This window comes from Perca fluviatilis, chromosome 19 (genome assembly GCF_010015445.1).
Source record: "Perca fluviatilis chromosome 19, GENO_Pfluv_1.0, whole genome shotgun sequence".
NCBI classification, from domain to species: Eukaryota; Metazoa; Chordata; class Actinopteri; order Perciformes; family Percidae; genus Perca; species Perca fluviatilis.
Genome location: NC_053130.1, coordinates 34,382,963 through 34,401,579, shown reverse-complemented (window position 1 = coordinate 34,401,579; position 18,617 = coordinate 34,382,963). Strand labels below are relative to the sequence as shown.

At 40.6% G+C, this 18,617-nt stretch overlaps 1 protein-coding gene across 17 annotated transcripts in view; it reads left to right on the top strand.

Annotated features, from left to right (window-relative positions):
* Positions 1–18,617, top strand: part of col13a1 (collagen, type XIII, alpha 1) — a 169,877-nt gene that overhangs the window by 90,992 nt on the left and 60,268 nt on the right. For 13 of the 17 annotated variants that reach the window (XM_039783682.1, XM_039783675.1, XM_039783670.1 and 10 more), the window contains 8 exons: positions 4,983–5,033; positions 9,433–9,468; positions 11,507–11,533; positions 11,817–11,843; positions 14,027–14,053; positions 14,149–14,175; positions 14,625–14,651; positions 17,434–17,505. In XM_039783682.1, coding sequence (XP_039639616.1) covers positions 4,983–5,033; positions 9,433–9,468; positions 11,507–11,533; positions 11,817–11,843; positions 14,027–14,053; positions 14,149–14,175; positions 14,625–14,651; positions 17,434–17,505 — 294 coding nt within the window. Of the gene's footprint in view, positions 1–4,982; positions 5,034–9,432; positions 9,469–11,506; positions 11,534–11,816; positions 11,844–14,026; positions 14,054–14,148; positions 14,176–14,624; positions 14,652–17,433; positions 17,506–18,331; positions 18,374–18,617 lie in introns of all 17 variants that reach the window. The other 4 variants (XM_039783683.1, XM_039783685.1, XM_039783679.1 and 1 more) reach the window with 2 other exon arrangements.

Genomic DNA, 18,617 nt, shown 5'->3' with positions numbered 1-18,617 from the left:
ACCATAAATATAAGCTGCCAGCTGGGAGAGAAAAGATTGATATTGGCCTCAAGGTGGAAATTGCATATAAGACATTTTTTACTGTAGGCTCCGATGTCTCCCACTTGGCTTCATGAATTGCAAAAGTGTGTCAACAGAGACGGTAAACATGCAATAAATCTGTCAATGTCAGCAGCACAGGAACAGAAAAGTCTAAAGGATCACTTTTATTCACATCAATTTAATGAACTCTACCCGCAAAGACTATGTGATGTCTGCTGCAGTGTGTTAAAGGTTGATTTTAAGTCCATCCATGACAATGAACTCCAGTGAAAGTTAAATGCATAGCTGCTTGCAAGTAAAAGTTAATGGTGTGGAGTTTTTGATCACTCTTAGCACTACGGAGAAATGTTGTTAATCTGTTCTTCTGCAATCCCCCCCAAATATCTAATAATAATTTCCTTTACGTAAATAAAGACATTTGCACCATAACTTGATGCAGAAAAGGCACAAGTTGTTGAAAGAAAAATTCACCCGAATGCAGGAAACAAAGTGTTTGATGCTCTAAAATAAATTTTGAGCTCTCAATCCCCCGAATGTTTAATCCAAAATTACGCCCTTGGCACACATAGATGCATGTGCACAATGCATACCAATGGTTTCACATTATTGATCAACAGTTGGCAGTGACATGCCAAAAAATACAGCAATACGTAGAAAAAAGACAGGGAAGGAAAGGACTGCTAGCTAATAAACATGGTAACAATGCAAGTTTCAAAACTGGCTTTGCAATTTCTTTTATGAGGAAGGAGATACATTCTACACATGGGCCTAAAGGATTCACACAATGTGTTATAGTGAGAAACACTGACTGAAACATCGGGCATGTTAAAAGGACTAGCTGATAATTTTTATGATATACACTCAGCCACTTTCTTTGTTCTTTAAGCTCCCTGAACATGTTTCCCAAAATGTTAAGTGATTCCTTTTCAAGTGCACCATTAAATAGGTTTCATATCAATATTGACTGAAAAATCTAAATTCACGACTTTCCACTTCTAGCTAGCTAAACTATCTGTCCAATCTGAGTTTTCTGTTGCACGACTAAAACAACGTTTAAACGTACACATGTTCCACCAAAACAAGTTCCTTCCTGACACTATTTTGCAGAGGCACCGTGGCTGCGTCCGGCGCTTAGCACCGCCCAAGACGATTGTGATTGGTTTAAAGAAATGCCAATAAACCAGAACGTGTTTTTCTCCTATCCCGGAATGCTGTGTGGACTAGCCAGACCTTCCTCCGCAGCTCTGTGGAGGAAGGTCTGGCAATGCGATACTAATATATTGACTAAATTGACCTCAGAGCTTTTTAGCCTCTTTTACCTGGAAATTTTTATTTTTTCAGCCAGCAAATGTACAGTATTTCTTCTCAACTGTGTTTCCAGCAGTAGCACCTGCCCGGCCCAGCAATAAACAGCACACAGACAACTAGCTGGTGAAGAAAGTGGAACATTTTGCAGCTAATCAGCCTCATATTTTTATCTGAGTTAATATATAAAACAGAGCTAAAACTTACATTTGTATGCTGACAGAGACAGCAGTCCAATGAGATAATAATGTTAGTCTGTGTCTGCAGGATGTGTAAAGAGGCAACTGTTTAGATGTTGTCTCCTCACCATGTTCCGCTGCCCCCAGGTGGGCAAAAATAATAATAATAATAATAATAATAATAATAATAATAATAATAATAATAATAGATTAATGGAGCATTAATAAGGTGTCTCCCATTTCACTTAAACATTTTTCAAATGCATGGGCTTGGTCGATTTGAACCCTCTTCAACACTGGCTCTCCACATTTGGTAAAGCAGTCACAACATCCTAATCTATCGGCTGTGTCAAAGCCAGACACAGCAGATTTACATATTTGTTCTCGTCAAATACGTGATTTGTGATGTGTAGGGCTGAATAGTCAATGAAAAGGGAAACACTCAGCACATTCTTGACTGTCATATCACAATGACAAGTGTGGTTATTAGCCAAGCATCTTTAATGTTGTCAGTCAGCCAAAACAAATAGTAGTCTCAGCCCCGGCCTGACTTGTGAGAGAGCAGAAATGGTAACCTAACAAGCAGACAATGTAGCGGCAGCTTTTTGGATCGATCCACAGATCCGCAGCCAAAATAATCCATTGGTTGCTTCTCTATTTCTAGGCAGGGAACTAATTGTAATAGTGCTATCAGGATCTGTCCACTGTGTGGTTAGTCTCTTAGAGTATGAGGAGAGGATGAAGAAACACAGAGCAGACTTCAGTGTAGATCGTTTCTTAAAAGGAAGCATCTTCCCCAGAAAAGGAAGTTTGAGACGGGCACAAAGAGAGTACGTGAAGACACGCTTTTCTAGAACACTGCTCTCTTCAAACAAATGGCTTCTGTGGGTTTTGTGGGAGGGTGTTTGGAGCATCTGAGAGAAAAAACAGAAAGACGGATTGGTTTTGCAAAAGAACCACAGCAGATGGACACTCTACTCTTTATGGGCTCGAGAAAATTTCGTTTAGAAGGAAAATTTGCTCTGAGTGGGTCCTGGTTTTGGTTTGTGATTGTAACTTTGCCATGTTACCTTGACCTCTTGCAGCCAAAGTAATCCAATCTCTGTACGAGCGTATCTGTAGATCTTCACTTGTCAAATCTACTAAAGTTGTAGAAAAACAATGAAGTAACTGAAGACTGCCCCAGATGACATGAACCCTGTTTTTCCATCATTACCTTCGCATTCTGGCCCCTGAGTGATACATCTACCATCAAACCAAGAGTGAAAAAACTAAATTCTGGGCTTCCTAAAGTAGACATTTGTTCAGACATATTCAGAATCACCTTTGTCTTTGATGGATGACTGGGACCATCAGATATATCTTGAGATAGGGTTTCCCTACAGGAGGACAGAAGCTAATAAGGGAAAGTGCTGGAAACCTGAGTTGGCCAGTCTGGCCTCAGTCGTTTGTGGGATTGACAGACAGACCGCGTCGCGGTGCAAATCAACTATTTTGGGCCAAATCCAGAGCTCAGAGGCACTGCACTGTGTGTACAGCAGCACCGCTGACCTTTTGAGTCCCACTGTCGAGTTATGAAGTACGATCCTGAAATCAGTTTGTCTGGGATTCTAAGTTATAGTCCATTTGAATACTTAATGCCAGATCATACGAGCATTTAAAAAAAAAAAATCAGTGGTCAAAACCGAGGCTGAGATATTCTGACTTTTATGTATAAGTGCTTGATTAAATAAAGAATACAAAATTACATAAAAATAAAATATATGGGTTAAACTCCAAAAATTCCAAATGCTATTACATATAATGCAACGTGGAGCCCCCCTTTGTTAGACTCTCTGTGCCTGAAAAATGCCTACATCTTTCAAACTCTATAACCTTCAGTTTGTAACGCGGGCTAAGAAAATATTACTTTTAGTCATTTCTGTGCAGTTAATGGCCTGTAATTTACAGGGGATGCAACTCAATTCATTTGGTTACTTTTGAACATTTCTTTTTGATTTGGCCATATTTCAAACTATTTCAACCCTGCCACATGTGGGTATTATTTAGACTGGATATAGTTTTTACTTATATGACACTGTGCTCTCCATAGCTCACGGGCCTCACACCTAAGGAATGTCACAGTGGGAAAACAAGTGCTCAATTATCAGACTAGATTTTTGATAATGTCAATAGTATGAGATCATCTGGGTTATTTGCTAAGAAGACATTAAATAACAGCTTTCACAGGCTGAGAAGTACTCCTCTAGCCTGGCAACGCCAGATGATTTCCAAGGGGTGTTATCAACGGTACAAGACCAAAGATGCACTTAGACAGTGTTTCTGAAAACATTTGAGGTAAAAATTATGCAATACAGTAACAGGATCTTGATTCCTATTTCATCAGAACTGCCTAGTTTGGTAGTTGGATCTGAGTTTTGTGAGCTTGGCGTGATGCGTTGGGTGGAGAATGTCCCTTAAGTCCAGTAACTACGTCCGAGTTATCTTCGGCTGGAAATGTGTCTGAATGGGAGGTGGACCATATGTATCTGCCAGAGCAATTGATTTGTTTGGTTCCCAGGCTAGTACTCCTCATGACGAACTGACTTTGGTTTGTAAAATTGGTGGAGTGCCCCTTTAGCTTATTGTTTGGTTAGCAATAGGGCAGGGTACAGAATTCAATACTTTTAACGCACCGACCGAATTGAATTGCCTCTAAAGTATCGCTTATCGGGAAATGCCTCGTCATTTAATACCCAATTTCAATACCTAAGGAGTAAATCTAATCAGCGTCAGTGAGCCAATAAGCACGAAGGATGCTTCTACCAAGATCTAACGTCACACATCGTAGAGACAATTAGGAAAAACTCTACGTTACACAGAGACGGCTCACCTAGTATAAACAAAATCAATAAAACGATTTGTGCTGTAATGTGTAATATTGTAATTTGTTTTGGTTTTATGGTCGAAAAAAAGTGTTGCTTATGAACAGGTTTTAAAGTCACGGTATTGGTATCGGTACCGGTATCCAAAATGTTTGAGCGATACCCAGCCCCAGTTGCTAAATGACAACATCAACTCTAAACTATCTCAACTCTAAGAGCCATTGTGATTGTAACAGCCATAGCATGTTCTGGCTATAGCATGTTAGCAGTTAATTTGCTAGCTGCAGCAGTTAACCAACTAACCCTTCAAATAGTTACCAAGCCTTTAGCACCACCCATCTCACAAGATCACGCAGATTAACATCACTGTGGAACATTCTAGTGTGACCAAAGTTAGACGCTATGCATGTCCACCACGGTTGTTTGAGAGGAGGTATTTCTGTGACAGAATTAGACACAGTGAATGTCATACAGATGCTAGTGGATGGATTTGCCTGCGCTATATCTATTTACCTTTGGAGGAATGCATCTATGTGCTGAATTTCTCCAATAATATCTTCCTATTTCTTCCTCTCTTTCTATCTGTCTATAGGGAGCACCAGGCGAGCCAGGTCTTTCTATCATTGGACCAAGAGGACCTCCTGTAAGTGTCTTCACCTCCTCTCTCTGCACCTAATAAACCACTTATCTTGAATCAGTGCTGCCTGCCTGCACGTCAAGCTTTTTTTTTATTAGCTTCCATTTTACTAGACCTCTGCTTAACACATCAGGTTCTTGAACGCCAACAGACTTTTCAGTTATGTTGGTTAAACTAGACAAATGGAGAGACTTCTTTCCAGACTTGTGGGCCACTGGCTCGGGGGTTATGTTAGCCCAGCCAATCGTGTGTATGCACCACAAATGATAGAATAATGCAATGGAATAACAGACTGTGTGGAAACAGCAGCATTGTTCGAGGAGCTGGGATTTGGCCATAAATTGGATCATTAGTCATTCTTCCTTTAAGCCCAGGTCAGACCAAAGATTTGAGACAAATCCGTTTCACAACGTTGCAGGAAAATGTTGCAGCGGTCTGAACCGGCCCGTCTCAGCTTGACTCCACCGAAACCAGCTGATGTTTTCGCTGCGACTCAGCTGGTCAATCGCAGAGGATGGTTTTAGAACGTAAGAGACGTCGCCTGTTTCAACAGCCAATAGAGAAGTCAGCTGGTAAAGTTAGCTTAGCTTTATAGAAATGAAATGATCCATAATCCATTTTACTATTATGTTACAAACAGCTGGTCGAAATGGCAGAACGACCGGCTGAAAGCACAGTAACGTTATATGGTCAACCCAGATAGAAAGAGACTGAAGAGAGAGAGAGCCCAGCGGTGTTAGAACTAAGCCGTGAATCAGAGAAATAAAACGTGTTTTCATCGATTCATCTCTAGAAATGCAACTGTAGCAAGCATCTCAATATCACCAACGTTATCCACATTCATATTGTTTACACTTAACAAGCAAAATATCCAGCAACAAAAAAGCGGAAACGGAAGTACAAAGAGTCGTTGCTATGGAGATGATACACCGTCTCATCCAAGGGGGTGAGCTTCGCTTCAGAACTCGAGCCATCTATGGCGCCATTTTGTTGCTACCTGGCAATCACCTCCCGTTAGCATTCCTCTGACCGCCATTTTTTTTTTACGTCACTTGACTGTGAATAACTTTACATCTGAAGCGTTTAAAGACTCTATTTGTCCGTTGTTTATTTCTAAAGAAACACGACAATGTATAAAAGGCTGCATTACCTTGTACCTCACGTTATGGCTCCGTAGCAGACGTTTTTGTAAAATTAGGTTAACGATTGGGTCATAACCACGAGACTTACTGTCACACAGTAGAGGAATTACCGTATAGTACAGGAGAAGCTCACAGGCAGTTTCGACTTACATTAGCTGTTTAGGTTTAATTACTAATGTTAACTAGCATGTTAGTTAGCAATAATTAGCCTGTGCTTATGTTATCTCCTTACATATACCTACACTCTCCGTCTCTGTAAGATTGGGAATGATTGAGATTTCTCTTGGCACAGCTACCAGAACACTTACAACTATATATATATATATATATATTTATTTATTTATTTTTATCCGCGGTGCAGTCGGAACAGATGTGTTTTTAGCCTTCGTCGGAAGATGCGTAGGCTTTCGGCCATCCTGATGTCAATAGGGAGCTCGTTCCACCATTTAGGAGCCAGGACAGCAAACAGTCATGATTTCGATGAGTGATTTGTCCCTTGCGAGTTGTCCCTCGCTGTGAGGGGGCAGCAAGCAGGTTGGCTGATGCAGAGCGGAGTGGGCGGGTTGGGGTATAGGGTTTGACCATGTCCTGGATGTAAGCTGGGGCTGATACGTTAGTGGCCCTGTATGTAAGTACGAGTGTCTTGAAGTGGATGCGGGCAGCAACTGGTATCCAGTGAAGAGAGCGGAGGAGTGGTGTAGTGGGAGAGAACTTGGGGAGGTTGAAGACCAGTCGAACTGCTGCGTTCTGAATGAGCTGCAGGGGCCGTACCAACATGATATTAAGTACGCTGAAACAGTATGTGAGGTTTTTAGTATGTCCAAAACCTTAGTTTGAAACCAATAGTACCTGAATAGCATACTATTTCCGGTAAAATATAACAGTATGCAATACTGAACACTACGACGGCATAAATATCCCACAATGCAATGCTGTAGTAGCAACAATGTTCAAAACAGACAAATGGACAGAAACTGAGGAGCTCTGTAATGTCAATAACGCTCTAATTTACATTTCAACATATTTAATTGTTGGTCTAGTGGTATAATTTAAGCATTTTCTGGCGACGCTGCTAGAGCGGACATCGGCATGGGTTACCATGGTTACGCGTCTTCAACGGCAAGGAGGCTCTCAGGAAGTGATGATGAAAATGCTTAGATACACACTTCTGTTTATTTACACAAAAGTACGTTAAACGATAGTTTACATGTTGAGTATGTAGTGCAGAGTATGAGATTTCAGACGCAACCCTAGTCTTAATGGATCCTATTGTTATGCACCCAAATTCTCTTGCTTTGAGGCCAAAGTTTCTTTTTGTTCTCCTTTTTAATTTCAGGAGGCCTGACTAGGCTACGTAGCGTAAAATACCTTTTTTTGGATTATGGCCGAAGAGTCTAACCAATTGAAGTGGAGCACACATCTGTTATTCTAGTTGATGGTTCTTAAATCCGTAGCTGTATGTGCCCACTCTTCCCAGATGGTAATAGGCATTTCTAATGAATAACAGGCTGTGGAGGAAGCTCTGTCTGACTGCTAAGTCCTGAACTTAGAGGGCCAGTCAGTCAGAAACACTGAGAAGCTAGTTTACCACAGCAGGTGAGATGGACATGAGAGACTCCAGCCGTGACCTTAGATGGAATAAGGGAGTTAAGTCAACAGAGAGGTGAGGAGAACGAGAGGAACTGACAGCTGAGGCGAGCCAAGCGCCTCGATTTTTTCGCCACATTGTCATTTCATCGGGCTAGATGTATGGATGTTAAGATATTTGCCACTGCAAGAAAGGTTTACAACCTTACTTCTTGAGTGTATGGGCTGCAAATAAGTCATTTTATCGACTTCTTATGAAAATAATTCTTCTTTGCAAATGATGCGAAATGCACTTCCATGCTAGTTTGAAAGTCAGTGAGTGTGAAAGGTGAATTGTAAGCTTTTTTCTGGAGCTTTCAACCACATTTCATAGTCTTCCTTAATGGATGGATCTTTTTAATTATAATTTTAGAACAAATTCGTGTTGGCGTAACATTTGAGTATGAAAGTTAATTCTTGACCTAAGGAACAGTGCTCTGACATGGTCCACTTTATAGCGTTTAGCAGAGATTTGAACCTCGTCTCAGGGTCTACTTGTCATCCTTGTTGGCATAAAAGTTGAGCATGAAAATTATTTCTTGACCTTAGATATAATATTTTGCCAAAACAGAAAAGATTTTACCTCATGCTGCACTTACTTGCTTTTTTCAAGAGCTTTCAGCTGAATAGCACAGTCTTTATTGGAAGAGGGAGCACTTGTAGGATGTCTTCTTCATAATGACATAAACATTAGCATAAAAGCTCATTCTTGATGTGGCCGGTTAGCCCAGTTGGTAGAGCGGGTGCACATGTGCAGAGGTTTATTCCTCGACGCACAAGGTCCAGGGTTCGAATCTGACCTGTGATGGTTTTCCTGCATGTGTACCCCCCTCTCTCTCCCATTTCAGCTTTCCTCTCTAGTCAAGGCAGCTCAAAAAGCTATTTCTTGATTTTGGAAATTCTATTTTGTTAAAAAAACATTTTGACTCAACAACATCTCACAGGCTTCATCAGCAGATGGATCTTCTAGGCCTTCTTGTTCATGTTGGCTGAAAAGTTGTTTAACCTTGGACCTTGTGTTAAGAATTTATTTTTGTCAAGGTTTAAAATCCACCATGTCTGGCGTTTTTTCACACATCCCTGGGGACAGAAACCATCCAAAGCTCCCTGGAACTACCTCTGTTTCCAGACAATCTGTGTCATTAGTCAGGTCCCCCTGCTTGTAATTGTCTTTCTCTACATCCTTATTTCCTCCTCACCCTTCTTTTCCCGGGGATATTGAATGTCTTGCAGCAGTTTGGAAAGCAGGGTAAAAAAAAACTATGCTGATTAAAAACGCTGGCTAATTGTTATTGACATTCACTCATTAAGCTTGTCCACCTTTTCTCCCTAGTTGTTAATCTTTATTAGATTACTCTTTGTTCATTTATTTTCAGTGTTCCGTTTCAGCATCCAATTTCCTCCTGTGCCAACAGAACACACACACACTGAATGTATTTCCCAGAGTCTTCAGTATCACTCCTTGCGTCAAAATCAATTTGGGTACTCACTAAAGACCTCAGTGCAGTGGTGGGATGGGGGGAGGGGGGGGGTATAGAACTGTGAATCTTCTTCCACTGACCGGCTTCCAGCAGCTTTTTATGTCAGGCTTTCAGACGTACAACAAACACATGATTGTTTTTCTGTTTCCGTTTTAGGGACAACCTGGAACAAGAGGATTCCCAGGCTTCCCAGTAAGTCAGGACCATGCCGTCTGTCAGGTTGATATTGGGCTTTTGTCCCGATTCGATTCTTTAACGAATAATTGTTTTCTAAGAAGAATGCACCTCACATGTCAGTCTGTCAGTCTGACATTTATTTCATTTATAAAAAATGTGAATGTATTTACATTAATGGCTACAGTTAGTCGGTCAGTCAGTCTGACATTTATTTCATTTTTAAAGAAGTATAGATAAGGGAAGAAAAAACCTTGTCTGTTCACTGTGCATCGTCTGCTCCAACAATCAGATAACATAAAAAAACATCTGTATAGTCACCCAACAAACATCTGACACACCTTTCCGTCACACACACACCTACACACACACACACACACACACACACACACCAAATCCAAAGTACATAACATGTACAACAGTACATGGTGCTTTTATTTGACTTATACAGGCAAGACAGCAAAGCGTATTTAGAGTACACAGGATAATTATTAATTATCCTGTGTAATCTAATCTCTTGAATATATACTGATAGGAGATTGTACATATAAGTGAAATGAGTCGTGATTGGTAGATAGTATGCTAATGGCGGTTCCTTTTTATATGTAAATCTAGATTCTATATGCCTTCTTAAAAAAGTGTTCCTGATGAACACTGAATTAGCTGCCAAACACACAACCAATGACTAATGAGTACTTTTTTATTTAATACATAATAGAAGAAATAAGTGTCCCTTCAAGTTAGGTGGGGCATCATACTGAATTATATTAGAATTCTTTCATTTCTTCATACTTAACACTTTTGTGGTATGTTATATGATGTAGATTGTGCATGAAAGTATGTTGATCTATTAGATTCATTTTATTTTTCTTCAGTTTCTTAGCGTATTAACCATTGTATCTGTATCAAGATGTGCACAAAAGACTAAAACAAAAAGTCTGACCCCTTTAATGGAGCTTTATCTCTTCTCAAGCTACTATTTCAGTCAGGCAGGCACTGGTTTTCATTTGTTCCAAGTTGAGAATACAAACTCACAGGATTGTAGGCAAAAAAACAACAACAGAAAACGTGATTCACTCTGACAGAGGTGTTTTCTATTAAAGCTTTAGTCCACAACTTTTTAATATTAATGAACAAGCCACATTCAAGCCATAGCCAAATGAGTTGCTACAAAGCTAATTAAGACCATCAGCTCCACACATCTCTCTCTGGATTTCTCAGTAGGACTATGTTCAGAAGATTGTGGCGTCTGGTGACTTTCCCACGCAGAAACTCGAGTGGAGATAATGACCTCTTCTGAAGAGTCCATCATGTTTTTTTAATCCTCCGTGTCCTCCTTGGCTACTAGCAACTGGGTGGAGGAGGGGGAGTGGTGCGCGATCACGGAAGGCTGTATCATGTGGATGCAACAACAGAATTTTTCTTATTACTTTCAGAATTCCTCAGGGGAGAGACAGAAACTACGTACTATAGCTGTAAAAGCAATACAAGCCATGAAAAATCAGTTTTGTCTCAGCCGACTGACTGAAGTGCTGCTCAGCCAACTAAATATATATATAAATAAATTACACTACTATTTCAATCAGTGTTGCTGCAATTTAACTTCCGGCCACCACTGGCAGCAGTGAGGGCTGCTAAACAGCTCTCAAGTTGGGTGGGTGAAGAAGAAAACTTAATTTTGTTATTCTACCCAAGGTACATAGGTAGCAACCCTAAAATTCACCATGCAGCATTTTCAACATTCCTCCCTCAACTAAATTGGTGAGATACTGTGCAAATGATATTTCTGAGTTCTGTGAAAGGCCTATCCAGGCCCGTGATGCATAGCATGACAATCATGAATGGCTAATTGATACTCACATTTCACTTTACTACCCAAATCATTTAATAAATCTTCACTGACACCACTTCAGCGATTTACTTTAATCGCTAAGTATTTAGCGAGTATTTGCAAATAGCCAGTTTTCTAACTGATGTTGTAATGGGACCAGTTGGTGAAGTAATTTGTGTGATCTCCATATGTACTCAAACACTTCCTTCTCTTCTTTGATCCTAGGGTCCAATTGGCTTGGATGGCAAATCTGTGAGTTTCCCCAAGTTCCTGTCAAATAGTGAAATAACTGAGTAATGGAGTGGTTCTTCAGTGCCCAGAACCCAGCACTCTGTGATGATAATGAGCATAATTAAGCTAAGAATGATTATGGTCATTATTGTAATAAAATCTCTATTAGTGTCATTACTGTTATTATAGGGTGGGGTTAAACATGCTATGGATATTTCTAAGACCTTTTTTCCAAGGAAATCAAGTGGGGGTATCTGTTTAGATTGATTTAATTATTATATCACCTGTTTTAATGTTCACACAGGGACAGAGCGGACCGAAGGGAGACATGGTAAGCATTCCTTACATTTGTCAGAAACATATGCACTATATTACCTTCACCACTGGTCAACCCCTCGTTGAGCCCATAAAACGTGAACATACTCTTGAAATTTACACCAACAAGCCAAAGCAAATACGAAATAATTGCATTGAACCTTGTTTTGCTGTTAAGGTCAGTTAGCTGCCTGTTTATTTTGTACCCACAAAGTTATAAGAAAAACAGAGTGGTGGCCTGATTTACGCCACCCAGTAATGGGCTAACAGTGGGTTGAATGCAGTAGGGAAAAGGCTGACAGATGGGAGCTGTTTGCCCCACTCTGACTTTCAATCAGGGTTAGTAGGTACAACTCTGACTAACTGAAATGGGCACTAAGGGATTTTAGATAGTGCTCACTGAGGCTTGGAGGATTTGATGCCTCAAGCATTTTCTTCACCATTAAAAGTGTATATCCCCTACTCATTGACACCTTATTAGCCAAACAATAAGCATTATGTTGCAGGTAAGGTAGGACTAGGCTTTTAAAATCATCCATTTCAGCATCGTTTGTAACCAATGATCTGAAGAGGACTTACTGTGGCCGACTCTCAGCTATTACAGAGCCAAAGTAACTTTGCGGATTCCCATTTTTCACAGGCTATTTAAGTTTATGTTCATGAGTTTCTATGCAGGAAGTAGTGTGTCCTTTGCGTCCTTTAGGTGGAAAATAAAGGTGTGGAGGTCAGCATTATGGTTCGGTCCCAGACCTCTAATGTTCCTCTTTTTATTAAACTTAACTATGATCTTTCCCTTTCCCTTAACCAAGAACTGTAGCTGTCTAAACTTAACTATACCTTAACCCAGTGGTTCCTAAACCTTTTCTGCAGGGGCCCCCTTTTGTAAATACAAATATTTCCAAGCGAGACCCAATACGATTCCACTGGGAGATTGGCAGTGGCCTCCTAACTGTAGAACGAATTGTGGTCACCACTTCGGATTTTCTTGCCTTCATTTTGGTTGTCATGGCTGTGTTTGGTGTAGCTTCATCATCTGCTTCACGTTTACATGACAGTCCTTTCACAAACTTGTCCATGCTTTGCTAGTAGTGCAGCAGAACCATGCATTAATTATGGCAGATAAGGCAGTGGTTCCCAGTTTAAGAACCACCGCCTTAACCAAAGTTTACCTGCCATAACCATGATCCTTCTGTACTCTTAACCATACCGTAGATGCCATGCGCAGGTATTGTAAAGCAAAAGACAACAAAGCAAGAATAAAAAAAAAATTAAAAAATAAAGAAACATTGTTATTGGATGTGTTTTAAGTTTTCACAGAATCATCCAAAACAACAAATCAATGTTGTCTGGTGATAGGGGTGGGAAAAACCTCATTCTAACTGTTGGAGTTTCTTCAACTGGCCATTTTCTCCACCAATTTGGATCTTCCTCTGGAATTATTAACAGCTTCAAAACAGATTTGCAGTATAAAAGAGCTCTGTTCTTCTTGAATGATGTTGAGGTGTAGATCATTTTAGTGTTGTCCAGCTGAGGTTGATGCTCTGGCTTTTATCACGCCCACTGCTGTTTGCCTCTGCTTGAAGACCATTACTCTTGCTCAGGAAGGGGGTTTGTTTTTTGAAGCAGGACAGCTCCAGTGAACTCAATTCCAGTACAAATGACAACATTTCCAGGAGGCAGAGTGGGGTTGGATACTGTTGAAATAATGTTAAATGTTGATTAATGGCCCCGTAATGAGCTCCTGTTTCTTAGTCTCCTTCCTGACGAATGTCAAGGAGTATTAAAAAGGGCTTTGAGGGGTTGTCTGGTAAATGTATGGAGATGCTGTTGCCTTCACAAAGTAGCTTTGGAGCTGCTGAGCCTGTGGGGTCACCAGCATGGGGTTCACTGGATGTGTCCTACTGGGCCCTCTCCCTGAGTCCATTAATCAACCAGTCGCTGAGCTCTGACAGCTACTTACACTGGGCACGCCCCAGGGCCTGCTGGGAAGTCAAAGTAAGTGCCTTTGCACAGAAAAAGTAATTGGAATGGACTCCTGTAACAGCTAATTCATCAGTTTGATTGATACCTTGACATGTTTACTTATTTCACTCATGTTTATTGGAGGTATATGTGTTCAGTCATATTGAATTCTTTGTGAAGCTGCACATCTATGCCTTAACTGCATTCAATACCGACTTTGTTGCTGTTGTCTTTCAGGGGCAGCGTGGTGCTAAAGGAATCCCAGTAAGTTTGTGAAGTCTGATATCAGTCCCGAGATCATAACCTGCTGCTTAACCACTTAGTTATCTCATTCACCCGTGTTCTTGTTGTTTTTCTAGGGGGAACCTGGACCCAAAGGGGAAAAGGTGAGACATGGTTTCCAGTAGTTTGATAATTTTGTCAAGTAACACATCCAATAGTTTACCAGCCAGCAGTAGTGGAAGAACTACTCAGATTCTTTACTTAACTGTTACTGTTTATTTACTGTGAAAGCAGTATTCCAGAAAATTAGCATTGCATTTCATACAGTTAGGGGAAGACTGCAGAGAAGGATTAAAAAAGAAATGTTCAAAATTAAAGCAGCAAAGCTTGAGATATTCTGACTTTTAGTCCCTAGCATGGGCCAATCACCTCCAAAACACTGCATTTCCCAAAATGCAAGATGATAGATTTTTGTTAAGACATCTTTGCCTGGTAAACACCTCTTTTAAACATATTGCCCTCAGTTAGTAACAAAACCTTATGGTATAAATTTGTAGTCGCCAAAATAAAATAGTCTTTTTTTCTGATTGAACTTTCTTTCTCTTCTCTCCAGGGCGTATGTGGAGACTACACACACCGGGTATGAAAACATTATTGTGGAACTAATTCTTTGACATTATAGTTTAACCAAAAGCACTCCATCATCAGTGTCTATGCTAAAAATGATTATAATCTGCCTACTGTATTGTAATGTGTTAATATCATGATCATAGACTGTAAAAAATTAGTGGACGTAGTATCAGTGACGTCACTCATAGGTTTATGGACTGCAGTTTTGAAGCCTTGAGCAATTTGGACATTCCGCACGTGAAGATTTTTGACGAGAGGGTGGAGCTGGGGAGGATGATGCAGCTAAGCCAGTGTTGTTAATGGTTGCAATGGCGCTGCGCTAAGCTAAATCCTAAAGGGGAAAAGTTGCAGATTTTCAACGATTGGTGGTGATGGTGCGGGAGATCCGGGTTCGATTCCCGGGAGATCCGTGGTCGATTCCCACTGCGATACATCAACCAATGTGTCCCTGAGCAAGACACTTAACCCCTAGTTGCTCCAGAGGTGTGTGACCTCTGACATATATAGCAATTGTAAGTCGCTTTGGATAAAAGCGTCAGCTAAATGACATGTAATGTAATGTCAACCCTTCTGAAGGGAGTCATCCAGTGGAGATTTACCGGCGGGTAAACGCGGTCCTCTGCATAGTGGCACTACAGAAAATCAGCAGACTCTCCCTTAAGTTACCAGCTGCTGCTACTGCTAGCTAGCTAGCTTGGTTGGTAGAACGCTGAACAAGACATTTTTAGGCGACCAAAGTCTTCCAATTAACTTTGGTGAAGTGAAAACACACAGTGAGAGGGTCAGAGTTTAAGATGAAAATATGGACAACACCCAAAAACAAGTTGAGGTCCATTTTAATGTCCACAGTGTTAGCATGGTTAGCATTGCTAAGCCTATGTCCTGATTAACAGGTCCTAAAGCATCCCCTGCTTTATCGTCTATTTTAAAATAAATGGGACCATAAATTACAAAGTGAACATCTTGCTGTATTGAAGAAGACTTGAAACTAGTGATTAAGACCAAAAACTCGATATGAAAATGAAATGTTTACTGAGGTAATAAATCAAAGCAGAAGTAGGGTCATTTTCTCATAGACCTTTATAGAAACAGACTTCTTTTCGGAGCCAGTGGATTCGCCCCCTGCTGGAAATGAGATAGAATGCACTTTTAAGGCTTCAGTTTTTATAGATCTGAAGGATCGTCCATTATTTTTACAGTCTATGATTATGACACAAACTTAACCTTTACTGTTGTCCATCCTACATTGTATAACACACATCTCTCACAGGTCCACATGCATTTTTGCAGTCTTATAATGTCAGAACAGAATAGAAAAGTAAAGTTGGAAGGAGAGAAAACTACTACAGAAGCTGGACAGATAAATGGCTGGTAGCACATTGATGGGTAGCACATGCAGAGCTCTGCAGTTCTTTGGCCAGACGTCTCTGGGGTTTGGCTAGTTGAGAGAAAACAAGGCAATTACCGGCAGCCTGCTGAAGCACTACGTGATAAGAGCCTGTGTGCGCGGTGCCAAGAATAAGAGTCTCCTGTGTAAAGGGGATTTTTCAGATAGTCCATTTCCAGCCTAATTCAACCTTTCAGTTATTAAACTGCTCCTGGTAAGATGATCAAAGTTGTTGTTTTTTTGTCATGCTTTGCTATTGCCATGACATTTATTCTACTATGAAGCTCCCATTTTTAAATGCCCCTCCAAATAACAATGCACAATGCTGAAATGGTTTTATGAGCTGTTATCGATAATGTGTCATGTTGTGATATACATCTCTGGACAGGGCCCAGAGAGGATTTCAGGTTTGATATCTTTAGCCTGAAAAGAACCCCCCGCCCCTCCCTTTTCTAACAAGTTGTATGCCTGTTGAATTTGTTTTTCATACACTTTTCAGAGACCCCTGCAGCAGTCTGTAAGGGAGGTCCATTCCCAGTGTCTGCTAACACTTCAGGCCTCAATCCTATAGTGAGACCCTTGGGGGTTGGGGGGTTACTGTAGGTGGAGGTAAAATGTTTAGTGTTTAGAGATTTTGCCTTTCAGGACAAAGCCAGCTAATATATTTTTGTGTTTTTGTGTAATATGTATTTCAGCAGAAGCCCCACTGTTGAAAGAATAGTTTAACATTTTGGAAAATGTTTATTTGCCTTGATTTTTTAGAGTGAGAAGATTCATATCAAGTGCAAAGCTGGAGTCAGGACGGGGTTAGCCTAGCTTAGCATAAAGACTGGAAGCAGAGGGAAACAGCTAGCCTGGCTCTGTCCAAAGTGAAAAGATAAACCTACAAACAACTACAGTATAAAGCTGACTGTTAACTAACTGTATCTCTTTTGTTCAATTCGAACCTGGAGTGGAGCAAATGGTTTCTTGACAGACCATAGTTTATTTCTCTATATAGCACGAGTTTGTCGTGATACCCAAAGTTCTGATTCATGAATTGCTATTTTACATTTGTGTTCACATCAAAAGCTAAACCAAGAGGACACATCATGTGATTTAGCAGGTGTTTTTTTTTAACTATGCACAGAGCCAGGCTAGCTGCTTCCAGTATTTATGCTAAGCTAGGCTAACCACACCTTGACTCCAGCTCTGTACTGTACACAAAGACATGAGATTAATATCCCTCTGAACATCTCACCCTCGGAAAGCAAAAAAAACCCAACAGTTTAAGCTATTCCTTTAAAACGGAAACCATCTTAGATTCAGGCTACAGGAGACATGACTCACTTGTTGTGTGGTGAGACAATGGCTTGTTGCCACCATTACCAGCACTGACTGAAATGACCACTTCCCTGGTGTGTAGGGCCTCTTTGTGCAGGATCTTCCTCTGAAAACCCTGGCTGCCTTGCGCTCCAGTCAGGCTCTGATGTTGAAGGTTTGTGGGTGCCACCAAACACCCAGATAGATAACCCTCAGCGGGGGTGTCACCTAGTCCTGCCGCAAAGAGAGCCAGTGCCCAAGAGCCAAGGCATTCCTCAGCCCTCGGCTCTCCACCCAAAACCAAAAAAAAGATCAATGTGGTGATGAGGTTGCTATTGGTTTACTGTAAAAATAAAAAATAAAAATAATTGTTTAAGAGTACACACAAAAATAGTATTCAATGGAGTTTGTATTTTACTTAATTTTCAACAAACTATTTATTTAGATTTTCTACAAACATAACTTTAACATAATTGGACAAATTTCTATTTCACTAAATGATTTCACTTTAATATTGGCTGCTTCTGAGTTCTATACATTTAAACCCAATGTGGTGGATAGCTGGAAATGGTGAGGGATAAAGCAGCACACTTGCCTACTTGCTACATTTGTACCCCTACTTATATTTACTTATAACATTCTGTATATATTTCCATAGTAATAGTACTATTGTTATTTTTGGCTTTCAACTGATCTACGTAAACATAGTGCGATTGACCACACAACAAAAAGAAGTATGTTCCAAGACTGACATATATATGTATGTATGTTAGAGTAGTGAATACTTCTTTTGGGGTTTCAGGTATTGGGTGAAGATAGTCTTTACTTTAAAGGTTGCTGCATAGTAAAAATTGTGGAAATATGTACGCTGTGTAAAAAGTAGGCAAGTTGCATGCTGCTGGTTCTACTTGGTGTCAGCGGGGAAATGTAGCTATAAGCGGGATCATACCTGTTCCGTCCTGTCCTAAACTTGTATCTGATCATGCTGGTCATCTCAACAGAAGCGGCGTATTGTGCAGCCCTGTGCTGGACAGTTGGCCACAGTAAGTCTGGTTGTGCAATGGAACTGTGCTGCTGTACTCTCTTTGTGGCAAGACTGGCGCCCACCTCTGCTCCGCTGCAATCTAGGGGCCTGGCTTACTGTTAATGGGGACATTGATGCACAGAAATCCTGACTAGGGGATGCTTGGTGATTTGCAACAAACACACTCTAACAGTATCTAAGACATGTTCAAGTGTTCACATTCTTTTGATATAAAAAAGCATCACGGGACATCAACCATCCCC